We start from the raw sequence: 22,009 nt of genomic DNA on the forward strand, positions 1-22,009 counted from the left end.
TTGTTGTCAGTTGTCTTATTCTGAAAATGCTTTTTGACATGATTTGCAGAAGATGGAAAAAAAACTGCAAAATAGACGAGAACAATACTTTGAAATTAAAGCACAGTAAGAATGAGTTGGCATACACAGGCATATTATTCTAATAAAGCTTTACTCAGCATGTACAAGTCATTTCTTTCCAAGAACATTAAATACATAGTATCTGTGACATTTTATCTAAAAAGAACGAAATGTTCAATCAGAATAAACTCCCCCTTCCCCCAGGAAGGCCTCTGTCCTGGTTAGTAAGGGCAGGACACTACACCAACACCAGCACTCAGACCCCTGGGAGCCGCTCTAGAACCTGCCCAGGCACTTCTCATTGAAGAAATCTTGTTTTGTAACAGTCAGTTCCATTTGAATTTCTTCCAAGTGACCTTATATCTTTCCTTAGAACGATCGTCTCTGATTCATACACAAATACATTTGTCTTACTTCAAAACCCCTGTAGGGTCACTAAATGGGTATAAATATAGTGCCAGACAGGGGAAGCTCTATTCTAACAAGCATTTAAGGGAGCAACACTTTCTCTGGGTTCCTTTGAACACTGGCTGGCAGTGACTTTCCGGAAGCATTTGGGAAAATAATTATCAATTACCTGCAGCTATTTTGCTGTCTTAACATTTTACCTGTCTACCACCCGGAGCCGAGTTTCTGGCATCTGTGAATGTTTTTAAAAAACAGGCATCAAGGGGATGTATATTTTGAAGTGTAGCATACGACCCCACTTCAACCTGGATAGACGCAACGCGTGGGAGACTGGAAGCTGGTACGAAGGAAATGCATCTCAGACTTTTGAACAAAAGACATCCCCACTGTGACTCGATTTAACACAGTTCTCAAGCTGAAACTGAAAAGCACATCAAAACAGTTTGACATAGATGCTTAACACCTGTGATTTGCCTGCAGCCACTGACAACAAAAGTGCAGTATGTTTATTGACAGTAAAATCCAAACCTTTCTGTGTGTCCAGGAATTTATCGTGCAGAAGCAGTCAGTGCACACCCAGGGCTGTAAATAAATGCTAGAGGAAGTTATTGCTTTTACAAAAAAAAAAAAAAAAAGAAAGAAAAACTGTGAAGGACAGATTTGCATTTTGCTAAAGCCGTAAGGAATATATTTCACCACATCTATCGTTTCCTCTCCTTCATATGTTTGAAATCATTTTTTTCCACTTTAAGTGAGAGAGCTGCTGTTTCGCTGTGGATCCCATTTGAGTGCATGCAGAGAGGTCTGGTGCATTTGAATTGGGTGAGAAAATGAAAATGTTCACAAAAGTTTAAAAGGAGAAAGATCCAATTAAACTCAGCAAATAAATGTTTTTTTTTTTAAAGCTTGTCTCACATAGAGTGGCATTGAGGGCTAAAATACAGATGAACCAAAAATATTTGAACAGAATCCACACTTATTACGACAAATAGTAATGGACTAAATAAATGCTTAAGTTGCAGTAAACTTAGAAAAGTGTTTGTTTGTTTTTTGAGGTTTTTTTCCCACTTAAAAAAGAGATTTACTTTCAGATCTGTTGAAACTGAACTGAATTTCACATGTTTTATCTCTGCACCGGATATATTTGCCAAACTACACCCTACACAACCTGTGACTGGATCGGAAACCCTCTCTGTGAAATATTCTCACGAGCTCAGCACTGAGGAGAAAGCAGTACTTTATTGAAATGACTTGTGGTCACTGAAGCCAAAAGCTGGAGCTCATGTGAAGAACTATGGTTATGTTTTTGGGGTTGTAGTGTAAGACTGCCCAGTGAAACTTGTCAACACGGCTGTCATTTACTATTCTGGGACCTTTCTGTGTGGATGTCGTTGTTGTTGCAAATGGCAAACTCCACAAACACTGTGAAATGTACAGAGCATAATGGGACACAGAGAGCGTGCCTATCTCAAAGTAACACTCCCGCTTTCCCAATGTTTGCTGCGTAAATCGGGAACAATGCAGGTGCAGCTGAGTGGAATATTATGTATTTTATTTTTGAAGGCTGATCCTCTTTATTTTCAAAAAGTTATATAGAAGTTTACTCTGACATCAACCTTTGAAATCCTTCGCAGTTTCCATAAATTCCCCACACAGTGTTTGGCTTTTGCAGCTTTTCACTTGAGCTGTTTGTGGCTTGTGAAATACAGAATAAACTGCTGAGGATGTCCTTTATTTTACTTATGTTTAAATATACATGCCCAAAGTGTATCTGCAGAGCATTAATTAAGGAAGCTATAGAATGTACCCAGCTCCCCAAAACACTGCGTGTGTCCCTCTGTGAATGCATTTATGAGCCATCTGGAAAAGAAATGGCATTAACATCTTGCTTCATACATACTGTAAAAGCATGTACTTTTAATGTTTTCCATTAAGTGGTCTTCATATCTTTGGAAAAAAAAAAAAAGTACTGACACTAGCCATCATCAAACCCCCATGTGCAAGAACAAAGGGAGGAAGAGAACAAAAAGTCAATCTCTGTACACGTGCAAAAAGTCTTGCCGATCTGCGGTGAAACAGCACATTGCTTTTAAATATCTCTCAGCTGTAAACACATAAACTCTGCATGAGCTGATTATTTCTGGCAGTGTGTCAGCGAGGTGTCCTGTAATATTGTAACACAGTGTATTACTTACAGAAAGGTGCACGCCGATGATTTTTTTTAAAGCTGTAGAACGTAATGATTTTGCCTGACCAAAAGCAATAACCACAAAATATTTATGTGCAGACCTCCTGCATGCCGCACTAAGTTACAATGGGGATAAAAAAAATAGCAGATCAAGGGCTTAATGTGGGACCATTATTCTTGTGCAGTAGTGTAAGTCAAGTGTGTGTAAGTAACTTTGCTAACCCCTCGGGGAGTGAGAGCATGGCAGCGTCAGAGAATGGGCCCTCGTCCCCTCAGTACTTGTACTCTAACCAGGCATGAGACATTGGCCCTGACTGCTACCCACCCCTAGTCACGGTCACCACAAGTTAAGTGACCAATTCCAATGCTTCGCTGAGGGCCAAACAACCATTCGCAGCCCTGGAAACCTGAACACATGTGACACAATCTTGAACGACTTCCAGGCATATGGTTTTGCCATATTGAACAGCAATCTTCGAAGGCAAGGTTGTGTGAGCTTGTGGAAGGGAAATGGTGATTGCGTGATTGCTTTTCATGCATCTGTTTCTGCTTGTCGGAAAAAAAAAGAAGATGGAGAAATATGATGTGTACTGAATGAGCAGCTCAAGTATTATCGTGTGTCAACAAACAAGCATGAGACATGCTGATCAGAGTGTTTGCCTGGTGCTCAGTAAATATTTGGTGCTTTTGCTCATTCCCTCCCCTTGTGAAGACACTTACTGAAAGGTCATTGGCCCATTTAAATTCAAACTTCCTGCCTTTTTGATCTTGACACACCGGGTACATAAATAATATGAAAGTGACGATGTTTGCAGTTTTATTTCTGACCTCAGTTGTTAATGTTCTGCATAGATATACAATCATGAAGAAAAATGTGTGTTTCTTGAAGCTTATGGTTTATATACACACAAAAATAGATATGTGCACTTCAAATAATGTAAACATCACTTCATACTTGCATATGTCCAGTGCATTTGAATGAGTATTTGCATTAAATTCCACATACTGTATTTTCTGGATTATAAATTGCACTTTTAAAAAGTTGTTTGTGTGCCCATGTAACTTATAATAAGAACTCAAATATCAAAATATATCAGTGCATACCATCTGAGACCAATGGTGCAGTTACATTTAAAGAAAAATGAAACGTGTCCTAGAAGAAGTAAGTCACCGATAACCACTGTAACGTCTAATCTCAACAACTACCAATGATACTGCTACATTTGGTATGTACCTATAATTTTATAAGATGATAACTTTAAAAGATGGACAAAGTAACCAATGTAGTAAACACATGGGTACGGGCAATTGGCTCTGCTTATCCGTATATGTAGAGTACACATGTGTGATAACGGGCAGGAACAAAAATCTGCACGATCAGGTTATATGACCTTGTTGTGCTTGTGGATATCAAAAGGGTGGAACTCCATTATCATTTACAATGACTTGTCTTCAGGTGCAATTGAATATACGATAAGAGCTAGGGTTGGGGGAGAAGTAGTTTTGGTTGAATTTAGAGTTATCCTCTGAAAGAGACAAATAAAAACGTACACGCGTCTTCAACCTGATTGCACACTGACATATGGAGACTCTAATCAACTTTCACGTTTCACACACGTTTGAAACACACACACTAAGGGTAGGGATGGAATCGCTGCCATGACCCCAGAAGGCATGGAACCATACCGTGTGTGTGTGTGTGTGTGTGTGTGTGTGTGTGTGTGTGTGTGTGTGTGTGTGTGTGTGTGTGTGTGTGTGTGTGTGTGTGTGTGTGTGTGTGTGTGTGTGTGTGTGTGTGTGTGTGTGTGTGTGTGTGTGTGTGTGTGTGTGTGCACTATTTTTTTTAAAATTTCATATCAAATTATAAATGCAAATTCAGTCTTTGCCTCTGCAAATAAGTGACGATTTCAAGGCAACTCAGGTCAGCTATCTCGGGAATGACACCACCAAAAGCAACAACAATAACTCATTAGGGTCGTTCGGCTGAATTCAGTTGGATGGCAGTTGCAGACAAACAAGACAAATCAAATTCTTTAGATCAGATGGAAAACTGTCAGTGTTTTTGTTTCTGTATGGGCTGGCTGATCAAAGAAAAAACTGTGTTTTGGCATTTTCTTTTTTGCTTTTGTGTGCTCCTAAAAAAAAAAAAGAAAGAAATATTTGATGAGGATTGTGAAAAATAAATTCAATCCTGTGTGTAAACATGTGAGAGTAATTTAACAGAAACCACTATTTTAGCACGTCCTCGGGCTGTGTTAGTATCACAACATAGGGTATTTAATTTAGTTTAACCATGCATGAGTAGTTTTAATCACAAAAAAGAAAAAAGAATAGACATGGTGGTGCTCTCGGAACATGCCAAACAATGCCACAGTGCAGATGCAGTCCTCCTGAGTGTGGCTTAATTGGCACCGCTATACCACTTTGCAGCAGATCCTGCATTCGCTTCCATTTTCCAAATTTTCTTGGTGTAATTAAATCACTGCAATCTGTACTGCTACTTCATTTCTGCCTGTTTGTATTGCCTTCTCCTTGCCTTAGGTCATGGAAGGGAAGTAAATATCCGGTCGTGATGAATTTGTTCTCCAGACTTTTACAATTTGTGTGAGGTGAAAATTCTTCATCACGAGACCTCTCATTGCAATCATGCTGTCCCGATCGGCAGTGAGTCCAGGGATACTTCTGGGGATGGTGCCAGCTGGGGACATTTAAGAAAATATGGAGACAGTTCCTGGAAAACCGGGGCTTCTGGTTTCTCAAGCCAAATCTGCTAACCTTGGTATCCAGACCTCTGACTTATCTATTATGTTAAGAGCTCCATTGGCAGCTGAGAGGAGCCTGGATTTGTCAACTTTCCACAAAATAGAAGATATATTCAATACTCTGTAGACTCCAGTTCTGCTTTGTTTTTTCAGTGTACCTCAATTCAAGATAATTTCTCAAATTGAAACCTTAAATACCTTAAATACCTTAAATTCTTGTCCCAAAACTTCTGAAGCGTTCATGCATAAATGATCATCTCTCTGCCCCCCCCCGTAGGAGAGGAAGCCCTGACTATGTACCTGGCCAAAAACAAGCTGGACAGGAAGCTTGCCAACGCGACGCAGAATGTGGAAGCTCTTCATCAGCTGGCCTCGTCCTACTTCATCGACCGTGACGGCACAATGAGGAAGCTGCATGAGATCCAGATTTCCACCAATGCCATCAAGGTCAGTGCACTCTTAACATGCACATGCAAAAACATATTTATTGTATCTCGTTAATACTCTTGGTTAATAGAAGTCACAGATCCCCTGCAGGACATAGGAAACTTAGCGTCTTTACAGATTACACACAATGAATAGTAAACTGTAGTGATGTGTGATACCAGTCACCTCATTTCTGATCAGAAACCACATAAAACAGCAAGTACCACTCATACCGATATGATACCAATAATCTGTTGTGTATGTGGCAAAATACATACATCAAATCAAACATTTGTCTTTCTTATGCTTAATCTTAACTCCAAACATGGTGGTGTTGGTGGTCAACAGGTGTGGTAGGAGTTAAGTCAAACAGCAGACAATAGGGTTTAAATAACAAGGTACCTTTATGTAAATAAATAAATCATCCATATCAACATAGTAATTATAATAGGAATGTTTGTATTTTAACTATACACATTTTATTCTGATAATATTGGAAGAATAATGGTTATTAATAAAACAGCTACATTGATTAAAATGATTAAAGATACCTTAATCATTTAAATGACTAAATTGGCTAAAAGAGTGGCAAATATTGTGGGGAAAAAAGCTGAAACAATCAAACTGTAGTAACATTTAACAAATATATTTCAGTTTTCTTTTTTGGTTTATTCTGTAGATACTTCCAACATCTGGGATTTATCACAAATCCATTCCAATGTGTAAATACATTTCTTTTCAAGCTTCAGTTTTTGAAACCTTATTTTTCTGTCAATGTTTATGGGCATCAATTGTGTTAAGTTCTAAACAAACAATAAAAAAATAAAATAATAACAGACAAATTAAGAAAAAGATAACTGACCACGAGACAACAAAGGAGGAAAAAGAACATTAAAAAGACTCACTGAGAATATTTTTCATTAATTAAGTGAGGCAAAACAAATGAAACATTTTTCACATTAAAAAAATTAAAACAAAGAAAACCAAAAAACAAGACAATTTAGCTTTGGTGTCGAAATTAGATAACATAGATCAAATGTAATAGGAAGGAATCCAAAAATACTAATGAATAAATGTGGATAACTTTGATTCATTAACGTCAAGCTGAAGAGGTATGATTGAAGAGGGCTTTGAAGTATTTCGGTGGGATTTTCATATTAATTAGAAGAAAACACAAGATGCCAAACAACAGGTGTTTGTAAGAGCCTTCCAAAGCAACATTTATGACAGCTCCAAAAATGGCTTATTTTCTAATCTTCTACTGATCTAATTTGTAATGAGGTGACATGCAACTGAACCGACATGACGAAGGGAATGAGAGTAGATTCGAGAATGATCCTCACGTCCCGTCTCGTCAGCAGTGGTCTTTGATGCCACTCTGTGTATTGCTGACCTTTTGCTCCTGTGCGACTTTTGCCATTCGCTAATAGGAGGTTGTTATCAGAAATATATTTCCTCTTGTGGAGAAAGAAACATAGTGTGTCGTTCTCCACATAAACCATGTTTTTGTCAGAATAAGAAACACCTTATTTCATTTTCCTCCAGAGGCAGATGGCGTGTAATACAAATAAATGAAATGGAAAAGAAAATGACAAAGGAAAATGCATCCCAATGAATATGCATTAGGAGGCCAGAATTGCAAAGATGATCTAATTTTAATACGGATGCTCACGAAATGAACACATTTCACAAAAGTACTCGCATAGAGGAGTGGGTGTGATGAATATAAACCGCTGCAACCCATGCTTCCTGGAGATGAAGCTCACAAACAAGAGCAGATGGATACAACAAGCACTACCTAACATGACTAAATGGAAACTCTGTGGTTCCACATGTCAGTATAAACAAGATTAAAAAGAGAAAGATATACATTTTGTCTTTTTTTTTTTTTACCAATAGGAGGTGCAGAGATTAAAGTAACCATGAACATCAAGACAGTGCTACGCTGCCTGATACATTTATATATTTATTTTTCCCCGCTGCTGCACTGAGTCCCTTTGTTTTCCATTTTGTTGACCACCCAATGACAGGGGAAAAAAAGGCAAAGTCGTATTTGTGTGCAGTGTGAGCATACTGCCTGTGCCTGCATGCCCACTGTGATTATTCCCAGACTGGTTCACTTGGGGACACTGAGGAGGAGAAGCAGGGAGGGCGGGGGGGCGGCAGGAGCAGCAATTGTAAAATATAAATAACATCAAGCAAAACCAAATGGGCCAGAGTTTAGGAAAATCCCTCTCTTGTGACCATGTTTCAGTAATTAGTCCAAGTGTTCCTTCTTACTACAAAAAGGAAGAGGGAGGCCCTATCAGTATTACAATAGGTTTCCAATAACAACACAGGAATTAAATCTACATGCAAGCTAAACAATCTGCTGCTTTGTGCTTTTGGGAAGTTGTCTTATGTAAATATTGCGCCGACATTAGCTATTGGTTCATTATACATTATGAAGGCACTTTGTTCTTTTCCGATTTGAAAGGTATGCAAACATCACAGCTTGAAACCCGTCTGCATTCACCCAGAATACAATAACTGTTTTTGTACAGTCAGTAAATCCCTTTAAACATTTGGCTTTCTTCTATTTAAGCTTCAATTTTTGGTTTATGTTTCTCTATATTTAAAATACAAAAGCTGCAAGATCATTTGGAGCTCTTTAATACAGCTAATGTGGAAGAAAAACATAGATGTAACACTTATTTTACAACTGCATCATTGATAGGCTAAATATGTAGTTTTCAAGCAATAGCTCAACACTGACTTAACAGAGTGGCCGAAAAATAAGACTTTTTTTAACCCCCTGGAAATAGAGCTTAAAAAATGTAATGTTTAGTCTTTAAACAGGGTTGCTTATATTCCAAATAATACATGTAGGTATCTTGGACATTCCTTCAGAAAAATATATGTTAACAAAAGAACATTTGTAATCATGATTTATTCCAACATCAAATAATTGAAGGTAACCAGTATAGTTCTATTCAAATAAACAATTGGGCTCAAAGGCCCAGGACTATATCTCTTATCTGCCATGACCTTGCACAGAGTGTGTGAGGCAGAATATGGGCTGGTACTATAAATCATACTAAACAAAACGCACATACACACAAATGAAGACATGCATGTGCTGCTCTGTGTCTGGGAGGGTTTTGTTGTTAAAGAATATCACCTTCGCTGGGATTGGCTCCAGCCCCCTGTGACCTTAAGTTGGATAAATCAGGCATTGAAGATGGATGGACGGATGGAATTCACCTTGATTAAGAAGCCTGCAGTGCAGCACGTTGGGCGTTTTCGCCTCTATTGTGCTCCCATTATAGTTGTTATTGACCCGAACAACCCAGAGCAATTCAGCATTGATTAGAGACTATGAAGTGCATTGTGGATATGCCAGATATATCACAACACAGGAACACAAAACGTGTTTGAAGCTGCACAGCGACAAAATCAATACGCCCACTATGTAAATCCCTATCTCTCCAGTCGAGCCATGATGATATGCAGGAATGGTACCCGGCTTATCAAAGAAAAACACTGAAATAGGTTACATTGTTCTTTATATATATATATTTAAAGTGAATATTTGTACCACAACAAAGCACATGGAGTGGGTCAGATTCTGGGGTTATAAAGAAACAGCCCAAGAACACCTCAGCCAACAACAACCCAGGCTCAATTGTGCCGCAGTCAAATTTTCACCTACTCTGAGCGAGTTAGCGGGTGTTAATTTCAAGCCCTGCTGATCATAATTATTTAGACTTCTCTGGTTTGTCATGGGCCTGCAATCACACCATTCTTAGCAGAAAATAGATTGCAGATGTGGGGGAAAGGCTGCAACAGAGAGAAACTAGAATGCCACCTAATTGTAGAGATTTAGTCCCATCAAAGTGCTTCAGTGCAATATTCAAGGCTGAATTTCAAGCTGAAAGTCCTCCTGGATGTCTGTGAGTTTGAAATGAGAGTGTCTGGGCACAGAACTGCACATGACAATGGTGCACCAGGAAAGGGGGTTTAATCCAATTAATTACTGGAAGTCTGGTATGCTTCCTCTGATACCGATGAGTCAAAAACAAGCTTTTGATCTGAACATTTTCATATCGGGTGTTAGTTGACACAGATGATGAGTGGAGAAACAAAAAGGATCGTGTAAGATGAGTAACTGAGCATAAATTGTTAATATAGCAACAACTATGATACAGTTTTAATGTGAATATTGTGGCAGCACAACTTGGGATGGTTGTTCTGAGCAAAGCAAAGCAAAAATGTTTTTGTTATTAGTCTGCTTATGAATATTGCTACGTTCATTTAAAGATGACAAAATATCCCAAAATATGTATATTTCACACTTGTCTTAATGTATTGCATTAAGATGTGTGAAAACATACACACAATAAAGTAGGATTGTAATGCAAAATTGTTGTAAATGTTTTTTTTGTATCCAGCAAAGCTTTGCTCATTTTAAGAATTTTATGACTAGTAATAATGTTAAATGACCAATTTGGATGATACTACGGTACTAGCCCTGTACTATAATTTCTCAATGTGTTCTGTTTCTTCAGCACAGTAGCAGACACTCATTTGACTCTCATGTGACACATCAGATCAAACCCTCACACACTGATTTCTTCTTTTCCAGCAAAACCCACTGGCATTCTTCTAATACTTGCTTATTTATTTAAGATATCTAATTATTTTCAGGACTTTTAATTGATTTTCATCTGCTGTAATGGCACGTATCGGTCATAATCCAGTAATTGCTATTTCAGATTCACCCACTATTGGTCATGTAGTTTTTTGTGGTATTAGCAGGCACAACACAAAGACCCAGAACTGAAACGCAGATTGCAGCAAAAAAGGCTGCAGTGAAAGTTTGTTGCCTCAAAATAGCTTATGGTTAAAACCTTACTAGGGTGAGAGGGTAAAAACAAAAGATTTGTAGGCAGAGTACCAAAGAAGATTTCAAATTACTCTTTTTTTTTTAAATAAATTAAAGATGATTTATCATAGGTAAACCACTGACGAACCACAGGTGATGTAAACAGTTTCCCAAAGATATTTGCAACTTCATACTAAAACAAGGGAAACATGAAGTTGGGTTTTTTTTTCTTCAAGTTTTTATGCTCTCATTTTATTATACTGGTTCAATTGAGATAAAATGGAGCTGTATGTGGCCCTTGAGGGAAAATGGGTTTGATGACCCGGTTTTTGAGAGATTTTCTTCCATCTTCTACTCTCAGCATAATTCCAAGGAACAATTTAACATGGTCTGCAAATGGCATGTCTTGTGCGACAACTTCTGTCAATAGCAAGTGGATATTCTTCGGTTGGCCACTCAAAATCATTCCAGTATGATGCTTTGTATTTCATTTTTTCCAGTAATGCTTTGTGCTTTATGACTGGAAATGGTGTAATAATCCTGCATGATTTCAAAAGGGTCACGTTCGTTGTTGTCCACAAACCTTCAGAACAACTTTCTCCCCAACACCCACCAGCGCTCCACTCCCTTGTCTTCATTCAAGGAGCACCTTCCCAGCATTTTGTTGTCGTGAGTGACAAGTGGATTAAGGAGCTTTGGCAGATGAGACTCCAGGTAGCAGGAAGTCAAGCATGACAAAATTAAGAAGACTTGACAGTGGCTGCTGAGTCAGTTTCTCGGGGAAAGCGAGGCAGGAGACATTGGGGGGGGGGGGGGGGGCTTCTATACAGCACACAATGCTGGGGTGGACTACTGATCAAAACCGATGGACCTGGACCATATGTCAGGAGGTTAGGCTCCGACTGAGCTCGGAATAAGGTCCGGGAATGGATTAGTGATTGTGTGAGTTAGCAAGTTAGTTAATGACATGCAAGATAGCCTTTCTTTACTTTAACAGGTACTGCATCCACTGGGAGCTGGTAATGACTTGTTTGAAACGCACAGCGATGTGTCTTGCTCCTCTAACAAGGTGAAATAGCAGCTTAATAGGTTTGCTCTACCCAAGTGAAACAAACATTGCTATGGACACAAAGGGCATGAAGTAAGTTGTGTACAGAGGGAATGGAGTCCACGGCTTTAGTAACATAATGGAGCGGAATGAAACGTCTTCTGATCAAGCGGCCATTGATACCTATTCAGATGTATCACATTCCATGTTGGAATGGTGTGTAGTACTAAAGTTTGTGTGAACTTGTTACTTCTGTAGGACATGAAAACAGCCATGAAGCTGCTTCCGAAAATGGATAATGACTGATTGAACTCAAACAGGCCAAAGTGACCACTATTTGACTTTCAAATAACTGATTTCGCTTCAGCTGAACTTAATGGTTGAATCAGTCATGAGACTGAGCAACAGACTGCAGGCAGCTCAGCTAATGTACTACAGCAATACGCACATTATCAAGACATCCTAATTACAGAGAGAGAATTAAAAGGAATGCATGAGTTACTTTTCCAAGTGAGTAATTACTTTTATTTTCAATCACTGTTAAAGAAATGAAGACTTGTTGAATAACAAATTGTAATCCAATACTAATTATCAGTATTTTGCACAACACTGCTCACATTATGTTGAATTAATTATGAAAAAAATATGGCTTGCAGTCAGGTGTACCACTGGCTCTCCAAATTGTACTATTTGTGTGTTCTAAGCTAATCTTAAAAGGAAAATCAATGCTAGAAGCATTCAGATGAGTCATATAGTACAACAAAACCTTTCACAACATGCCTCTTCTTCTGTCTACAAGTGGGCATCAGAATCATTATGTTCTATTCAAACAGCCATCTTCTTTTCTACTTTATCCAATTTCGAGTTATTAATGGAGGGGGGGGGCTACACCTCAGCCCAGCTGACAACTATGTGAAGGCAGTTTAAATCCTGAACACTCTGACTGCCGATCAGTGGGAAAACTGGGAGAAATTTAGACGTACTCATGTTTACTGCAGTGGGAAATTCGGGGTTACGCATTAACCTCAATTACAAGTTGCTTTTTTAAACTCTGGAAAGAAACCAAAATTACCCACATTTTCACAGGGAGAACATGCAAATATACTGTAACATTATCTGTAGTATCACATCCATTAAGTCCCCATTGTTCAGCTGAGAACAAACTTTATAAATTAGATGACATCTTGTGTTGATTTATTTGAAATGGCAGGTGAATGAAATATGCATTTTTAATGAATGGTTATAATTAATTGCCTGCTTTTGTGTTGTATTTTGCAGCATGCTTGTTTAGTGAATGCCATGACTGATAATCTGTTTATTTTTTTTATATTGTGACGTGAGCACAGTTTGATCAGATCAACAAAAATACCTAAACACAAACCCAAAAGCATTCTAGCTACATTTGCAAACTCAGGGCCCAGTGAAAATGCATTCTGAAAAGTTTTGCGTTGATACAGCAATGGCAGAAATATTGAAAATGATGGGCCACTGTTGAGGTGCTATTGTTTGTTCTTGTGACAAACCCACACACACGGAGCAGATAACAATAGTCTGCAAACATCAACAATGGTAACTACACGGACATACAGTACATATTGACAGACAACGAAGTTGGATTTACTCTCATTTACACAGAGCCGGAGCGTTTTCAGAAATTTGTTTTCAGTGGCGCCAAACACCGCTGTCATGTAAACGGACTTTCAAAATGCAATTAAAAAAAATGAATTCTCTCTTGAAATAGTTGTCATGTAAATGGGGCCAAATGCAGTATGAATCAAACACTTTGACAAAATAAACAAAAAATCAATGCAATAGCATACCATGTTACCACTTCTAACCTCGTTTAAAATGTGTCTCCCACTTGTTTACTTCGTTTCTTAGCTCTCTGCTATATACGGTCTCTCCTACATTTTCATCTTCGCTTGCAGGCTTTCACCTTTTATTAACCTTCCCATCAAGATCCACTTTCACAGAAATTTGTTAAATAAAACTTCAAAATTAAAGTTAACTCATCACAAGCCATGAATCAGGGTCATTTATAAATATTGACTTTCATGATGCAAATTCAAAATCTAATTATCAGACTGACAGAGTAAACTAAGACATTATCATAAACCATCTGAATTAGCATAACCCACAAAGGCAGATGTATCCTGAATGCTCAGCTCAGAAGTTACTGAGCGAAAATACATTTTCATGAGCAACATTTTCAACATATGGTAGCTTTGTGGACTAGCAGTAGATGGCTTTCTAATGGGCAACGGATACAAGTGGTAACAAAAGCACTTCTTTTCTCAAGAAAACATATTCTTTATATCTCACAATATACTATGATTTCCTATTGTTGTTTTCACAAAGGAACATACATGCTGTGGGAAGTGTTCTAAGAATACTCACAACTTGATTGGTTCCTTTTGCAAGAATAGGATGTTTTCTCTGCACTATAAAGACGAGATTTTAACACCACAATTACAGGACTTTTTCAGGTGGAAATGGAAAACTTTTGTTGTGTTTTGGGAGTTCGTTTTGAAGACAACGGTGCTCGAAGTTTATTCATATGTTCATGAATAAACAGCATTTTTCTAAAAAAAAAAAAAAGATGCATTTTCACTTAAAAGTGTGTCCCATAAATACATCCTGAATCTAATTACTTGAAATTGTGTTAAAACGTTTCAGATAACAAATGCTCAGGTAGAAATACAAATTAGCATTTAATGTTTGTATTTTTTTTCTTTATTTCAACATGTTTTATGCTTATACTGGACAGTATTACAGTAATGCAGTATTCCTTAAGCAAAGGCGACTGCACTGTATTCTGGTATGTCTCCACCATAAATAAAAGTGGCATAAAAGCAGTTTCCCAGTCACGTCGGCTGCAGACAAACAATGATCAGAATGTGCAGAGGAAGCAAAGTCCATCAGAAGGCATGAGATCTATAAACACCGAGAACAAGGGCTTCGCTCCTCCAATATTGATTCAGCATGGCTGTGAGACCTGCTTTGGAGTGCAAACTTACAATCAGGATGAAAAACACGTGTCAATACTGCAGAAGTGTTTCACACATTTTGCTGCCAGGAAGTTGGACAGGTGGGACGTCAGATTCGCTGGACTATTTTGTAAAGCAACATCAAATTTGACCTTTGAGGAATTTGTTATTTCATTCATTCGTTTCACTCACCACCTGTCTGGCAGATTCACCATGTGCATGGAAATCAATCTGAATGTACTTAGTTATTCATAATAATTACCCAGCTGTAATGACAAATTTGGATAGAAATTAGAACAATTATTGTTCCGATAAGAATGGAATTCTCTGGTTTTTATTGGATCTCTTAGAATTCAAATTTATGGAAATAGATGCCCAATAATTATTATGCATATGTATTCAGATGGACTATTGCAATGAATAAAACTGCTGGATTTAAAGATGCAAGAGACACTGAAATATTTATTATTTTCTTTAATCAAATATAGATGCCCACTGATGATAGTTATCATCCTGAAGAAATTATTAGCTGTTGAATATATGTTATAACTGATAATGACACGATGGTTTATTCGGTATGGATTTAATTTCTATTCTTTAATTTTTTTACATTAGTACCAAATTATAAAATGTAATCAATTGAAATCAGTGGTGCAAACTTGAAATTATTTGTAATTACTGATGTTTTCTTAATTTCGGAACGTACCATTTCGGGTCACTGTTTCAAAAACATGTAAATTATTTGCAATCCAGACTAAATGGTACTTATGGTATTGTGTTCATGTTCATAAGAGATTAATTAGAATACAGTAAATCTTGCTTTAAAAAAACACTGAATCAGGCACAAATAAACAATACATCTTGAACTTTCTAGGCTATCCCTAATGTCAGTAACATGATACAACAGAGGATTTGTCAGGTAAATATGGTACAAAAGCCTTGTGATTAAAAATAATACAAATAAAAAATTGACAACATGCAAAGTAATCCAGTAAGAGTGTTGCTGGATTCTCCAGGGAAAAGAAGCTACTGTAGAACATCAAGATGGCTGATTACTGTGCAGATGTCAAAGACGAGCTGGAAGGTGCCCCTGCTCTTCTCCTGAGCTTCCCGAGTGGTCTGCTATCAACGTCCTTCTGGCTCTTTGCCTAATATCTCAGAACTTATTCCTATGATAGATCGCATTACCGTATAAAAGACATGAGACAATATATTTTTGGAAAACATTAACCAGCGCGCTCGAATGCTTTTAGCAAATGTTGCCAAATCATGAACGCAACTTAAAATCTGAAATTTGCAACACAACCCTGAAGTCTTGCACAATCCGTCTTGAAGTACAGTGACAGTTTAATAATAGAATACATTACCTGGAACTAATATGATCCACAGCTACACCAACATATTTCACACTTCAAAAAGCCTACTTTTAAGAAAATGTATACGCTGGGCAATTTTCCAAGGTTTACTTGATTAACTGTGTCATTATCAGACTACTAATGAGGCAGGAGAACAGTATGCGAACATCAGAACAGCCAGCAGGATGTATAACAATCAGTCTTTGACGACATCAGACATCTGTGCAGGCACTAATGCAAAGCTTCCTCATTACAAACACAGTTTCCTTCCTTTTTTTCCATCAATGAGAAATACAAACAATTGTTTGATTGTTATTGGACTCCTACAGGTTGCACACACTGTGCAAGCTGCAGTGGTTGGAATACTGAAAACATATTATTGAATTGCTGTTACGATTGCATATAAAATTGGCCCCTAAGAAGCTCTGAATTTATTGTTGAACAAAATTCAGGGAAAGTTTTGCTTGAGATGCGTTTGACCAGCGGGGGGGTTTATCTCTGACTCTTATTTGCAGAAGGTATTCGTCTGCTTATCTGTTATTGTCTGGACTAATATTTTCCTATACGCACCGGCGTGACTGAATTCATGAAAGGTTTGTGTGGTTTAGAAAATCCTAGTGATGCGTAAAACATGGGCTAAAATATACACGTTTTCACTATTCTAAAAATGAACGCAGTCTTGTCTCCGATACACAAACCACAGCTGAGAGACACCAAGTAATAAGAAATGGAGAAAAAAAAAATTTAAACAAATATGGAAGGTAAAAAGAATCAAGTAGTCTATAATTGTGTTTTTATTCCCTGGTGTGAATCATGCAAATGCAAACAAACGTTGCCAGCATGAAAACATACATGTGTACTCGAGTAGCTTTGAGTACTGAATCAGCTGGCCTGGGGTTACATTGTAATGAGACTGTACAGTGTGGAGAGCTCCTGCTGTACCTTGTTTTTGTCCTTGGAAACACACACACACACACACACACACACACACACACACACACACACACACACACACACACACACACACACACACACACACACACACGGACTGAAGCATTATACCAAGTTTAAGGTGTTGGTTTCAGTTTTCGGATTCTCAGATCTCACTCGTGTAGGCATATGATACATGTGCTGGATCAAAACATACAAACCGTGATGGCCTCGCTTTAGTTTGAATTTATTTCTGAATTGGATTTTGAACCAAATTTATTAAAAACATAATTTGCCATAGACATACAAGTCAATTCAAGGGATCAGAGTGGAAGTAAAGCTTGTCTGATGTATCATAGCCTGCAAGTAAATATTTTGCATCTTGTGGGGTCTTGTGGGGTCTGAGCAGTTGTAATGGTTCATTTGCACACTATGCAATATCAGGCAGGCAGTTGATTGGTGTATACACACGTCCATTCAAAGAGGAGCTTCCTCCCACTGCGAACAATATCACACCTTGCTGATAGGAATAAATGGCATATGGTTGTTTGTCTTTGTGTGACTGAACTTGATTGCTGCGAGGTAGGACTCCCATGGGGAGGGAGGGTCATTTAGGAATGAAAATAAGATACCCAATGGAGTGTTTTAATGGAAAGAAAATGTCAATTTTACGAGTGAGTGTTTTCCTGCAAAAACGTGTGATTATGCTGGAAAAAGTGTGATGAGGATTTGACTGTGTATATGCGTGCTAGCATGCTATCATGCCCGTGCGCATATGATAGAGTGGCTGACTGTGGCGTGCGTACTCTATATTCATCCATGCATGAACTGTGCAAGTGTGCATTCCTGCACGGGGGGTGTGCTTACTGCATCCCCCACAAGGTCACCTATCCGTACAGTTAATGTGGACAGATTTACACCAGCAATCAATATGCATATTTCCTGATGATGCTGCAGTGCTGTGTGTTGCTGCTGGGTGCCGTACCAACCGCTGTCATGCAATCCTATTTAGCATTTCAAAGTCTCGTCATATGAGCCACGCGTGAGGTAAGAGAAATGGTAACATGTATACAGTATGACCCAGATTTCGGTTGACTGCAGTAACCAAGTTTGGAGCAGTTTACATCCAATTTGCATTTGCCACAAGCAAGCATGACATAATTTATATTCAGTGTTGCTTGATTTACAACACTTGAGGGTGACACGGTTATAATTAGACATGCCCCAAAGTTGATCATTTTCTCAGTATCACTTAAGTCTAACAAGTACTGTGACTTTTTTTTTTTGAGTCTTTTAGGTGTTTTAACATTCACAGGAAATTTGTCACAGATATTCGAGTGAAATGTTCAACTAAACATAAAAAGATTGTCCCATCTCTTTAATGTGACTTACAGGAATACTGTAGCCACATGTAATATGATATGAACAAGACAGGAAAAAAAGTCCTCAGGGAGCTTCCACTGCCAGGTCTGAGAATTACTGAGGAGAAAGTCTCTTGATTTCTATGGAGCCATAAATAGCAAGTCATTAAGAAAATGGCAGGTGATGGGCAGATTAGGAAGACTCTGCAGAGGAGATGTGTAATGAAGACAGTTGAACCTTAAAGTATTCCTCCATGCTGCAGTCGCCCCTCGTATTGCCTTCATCCTACATTTTTTATCCATTCTAAGGGAGCTTCAAACCATCTTTTAATTCTCCTTTGAGCTTTCAAGTCTAAGATGCAACACAGACCCGTCGCGTGATGTCAGGTTTCAGGCAGCACGTGTCTCAGTTAGGAAACTGAAAATCAGAACTTCGCTTGTAGCGCCACTACTTACAGGCAAGATGGATATAATGAGTGAGCTCCATATGGCGTCATAATTTTAATGAATTTAGTGGAAAAGTGGATTATTGCACACTGAGAGTCAACACACATTAAAGGCGGACAGCTCACGTACGTGAATGTGAGCGCTGCTGTCCAAATGTAAAACTAATAATGATTAAGGCGAGGGATCAAAAGCTTTTTGATTTTGGTTCATACAATAGAAGAATCAATCAAAACTCAAACAAGTCTGTACATTTATTTTGCAATTGTACATATTGACAAATGCATCGAAATGTATTTCACCCAAAATCATTTCTGGCAAATTATACTTAATTAAACAATAGGTGAATAGATTCAACTTTGAGCATTTGAAACTATTATATTAGTATTACTTTTTGGAGTTAATTTCTACTTTGGCATGGGAAACTCATGCAACACGCTTCTAATAACAAAGACTTTTCTGCAGTGCTAATTACCAGTGCTCCAGAATATAGAGAGTCTCTTTTATTTACTCTCCATAAGAGTATTTGCATTGATTAGTGTGAGCTGAACTTTGCCTCCAATGTTTGCCGCTGGATATTTTTGTTTGTATTTAAGACATTTTAAGTCCTAATGAGATTTTTAATTGGTGCTTTACTCAAAGGCATCTGCATCAGAAAGGTCAGCTCTGGAAACACAAGGCCATCTGGTAACAACCGTTGGATAAATAAATAAAGCATGGTGTCTGTTACAGGGGTATAATCAAAGAGGGTCAGGTAGTGCCGTTAGAAAAGTCAGAAAAAGTCTATTTGTAATTAATTTTATATTTAAAATGTTGAAGTGCATGTCTTGACAAAAACTATCAAATGCATTTAAGTTCAACATGTTTGGTTGCTGTGCATATCTGCTCATTATGCATGTAACAGGCAGAGACAACCATATATAAGGTTCATTTTAATATGAAAAGGAAGAACCAGTATAAATACATCTCGGCACACAAATACACACACACACACACACACACACACACACACATATTTTACATCTGGCACAAAAAAACAGCCTCCTACACACAGCTGACGGACTACAGCCGCATTGTATGTGTGTCACCAGGATGGATTTTGCATTTTAAAAATATAAAGAAGTTTGCACAGACAAAATAAACTTAGCTCTGCCATAGTCGATGCTCAGGGAATAGTTCATACACAATTGGATGCCTACAGAAACAGAAGAATTTGATATCTCATGTGCATCATTTCTTATTTACTTGGTAAGATGATTTGCTTGATGGCAGATGACAATTAGAGAGGATGTTCCAGAACTGTGGTTTCTGACTGTGGGCTGTGATACAGTCCGGGCCCAGTGGGATTCCTCTGTTGTGTTCCGCTTAATAATCCAAATCCTCTAAGTCCCCCTCGGCCCACTTCAGTCCTTTGATTGCTCCTTGTATTTTTATTACGTTATACTCCATTTTCATAATCTGGTGCACAGCACTCTTATGCTGTATGCAGGAGAGAAGGAAAAGACAGAGCCTAACAAGCACTGCACACAGCTTTCCTAAGGTCATTCAGATTACAAGGGTCAGTCTCTAATCCATAAAGCTGCATGGTGTGCTCTTAATTTTAAAAGATGATTCTTGGAGAAATACCACCGCACGGTAAACAGGCTGCAGACGACCATGTTTATGCACGTGGCTTTCTGTGCGACAACTAATGTGGTCTCTGCGTGCTCCCGCCGTTGCCTCCCACACCACCTGAGAAGTTGTTTGTAGGTGACAGAGGACAGATATTCACTTTGCTCAGTCACCATGGATCATGCAACACAACCTTTTGAGGGAGGTAATTCATACAGCGATAAGCACAACAAAAGGAAGAAAAAAGAGCACCGTCAGCAGCCATCAAGATGGTGGAGTGTGATTGGCAAGTCTAGTTCTGTAATCAATCTGCACATGCACTCTGTGCAAGTTCGTGTGGTGCATTTTAAAGGGTGACGTCCGGCAACAAGGAAACACGGAGGAGAGCCTGCTGGGAAACTGTTGACCAGGTAGATGAGAACTGCAATGACACAATCATTAATGTGTCACAGACAGTTTTAGGAGATGGGTATTGAACAGATCTCCTTGTCTGAGTCACTTCTGCAATAGAAAAAAAATCTAAAAACTCTGAAGGTCAGGGAAATGCTTTTTCTTTTTCCTTTCCTTTCCTTTCCGTTCCTTTCCTTTCCATGTTTGATAAGAAATTAACATGCCATGTTTGATAAGAATGTTTATATATTTCAAATTAAACCCATCTAAGTAGCAGATAGGGAATCAAAAGAAGCATTTTTTTTTTTATCAATTCCAAAAGCATTACTTGCTGTAATGTAGAAAGAAAAAAAAAGAAAGAAAGAAATATGGCCTTCAAAGAGAAGTCACTACATGGGAGTTCAAACAGTGTTGGTGTCAACAAGGGGAATGGTGCTACCATGGTGCATTATGGGTGGGAGAAAGGGGTGTATTCATATTTCCACATAAAGTTCCTTTTATAGAGTGTGAGAGCAAAAAAGCAGTAATATGCCAACAATGCTGTGAGCTTTATTTCGAATGGAACAAAATGTCACTTGAACGCAATGCGTTCAAATATGTAATGAGAAGAGCGGGGTGAATCTGAATCATACAAACCATACATATATGATATGTGATTGTTTTTCTGCTTTCCTGTTATGTGAACACGTGAACCGTTCAGGCTGTACTCTGCCTGCCCCTATTGTTAGCTTGCGTCAGCTCCAGTGCCCCTAGAGTGCCCTGAATGGAACAAAGCAGTATAGAAAATGCCTGAATGGAGGTTTGAATCAGTAGTGCTTGAACCACTCGTTCGTACATATTCAGTTTGAATATGTTGCCCTGTCTGGATTGCATGCCAGGTTCAGCCTCCAAACTTTTTTTTTTTTTTTTTAATGTAACAATACAGTAATGCTACACATAATCAACAGTACGTTGCGTGGTGTACAAAAAAGTCAGTGACGTGCCGACATAAAGTTCAAGAACATAGACAGAATTTTCCAGAAACAGATTCCTTTATTTCATGAGAAGATGGGGATATAACTTGTCCATTGCAGTTATATACTCATATTTCAAGTTATTTAATGCAGAAATAACTATATTACACCATATAGTTTCAGTTCAGTCTGATCAGATATTCCGACACGATGAAGGTAATT

The 22,009-nt window shown here is 38.2% G+C and overlaps 1 protein-coding gene across 1 annotated transcript in view; it reads left to right on the plus strand.

Annotated features, from left to right (window-relative positions):
- Positions 1–22,009, plus strand: part of brinp1 (bone morphogenetic protein/retinoic acid inducible neural-specific 1) — a gene marked incomplete at both ends in the record, with an annotated part of 95,232 nt that overhangs the window by 34,984 nt on the left and 38,239 nt on the right. Inside the window, one exon of the mRNA XM_080510479.1 lies at positions 5,696–5,865. Coding sequence (XP_080366605.1) covers positions 5,696–5,865 — 170 coding nt within the window. The remainder of the gene's footprint in view (positions 1–5,695; positions 5,866–22,009) is intronic.

Source organism: Blennius ocellaris (assembly GCF_963422515.1).
Source record: "Blennius ocellaris genome assembly, chromosome: 15".
In the NCBI taxonomy this organism is placed as follows: domain Eukaryota; kingdom Metazoa; phylum Chordata; class Actinopteri; order Blenniiformes; family Blenniidae; genus Blennius; species Blennius ocellaris.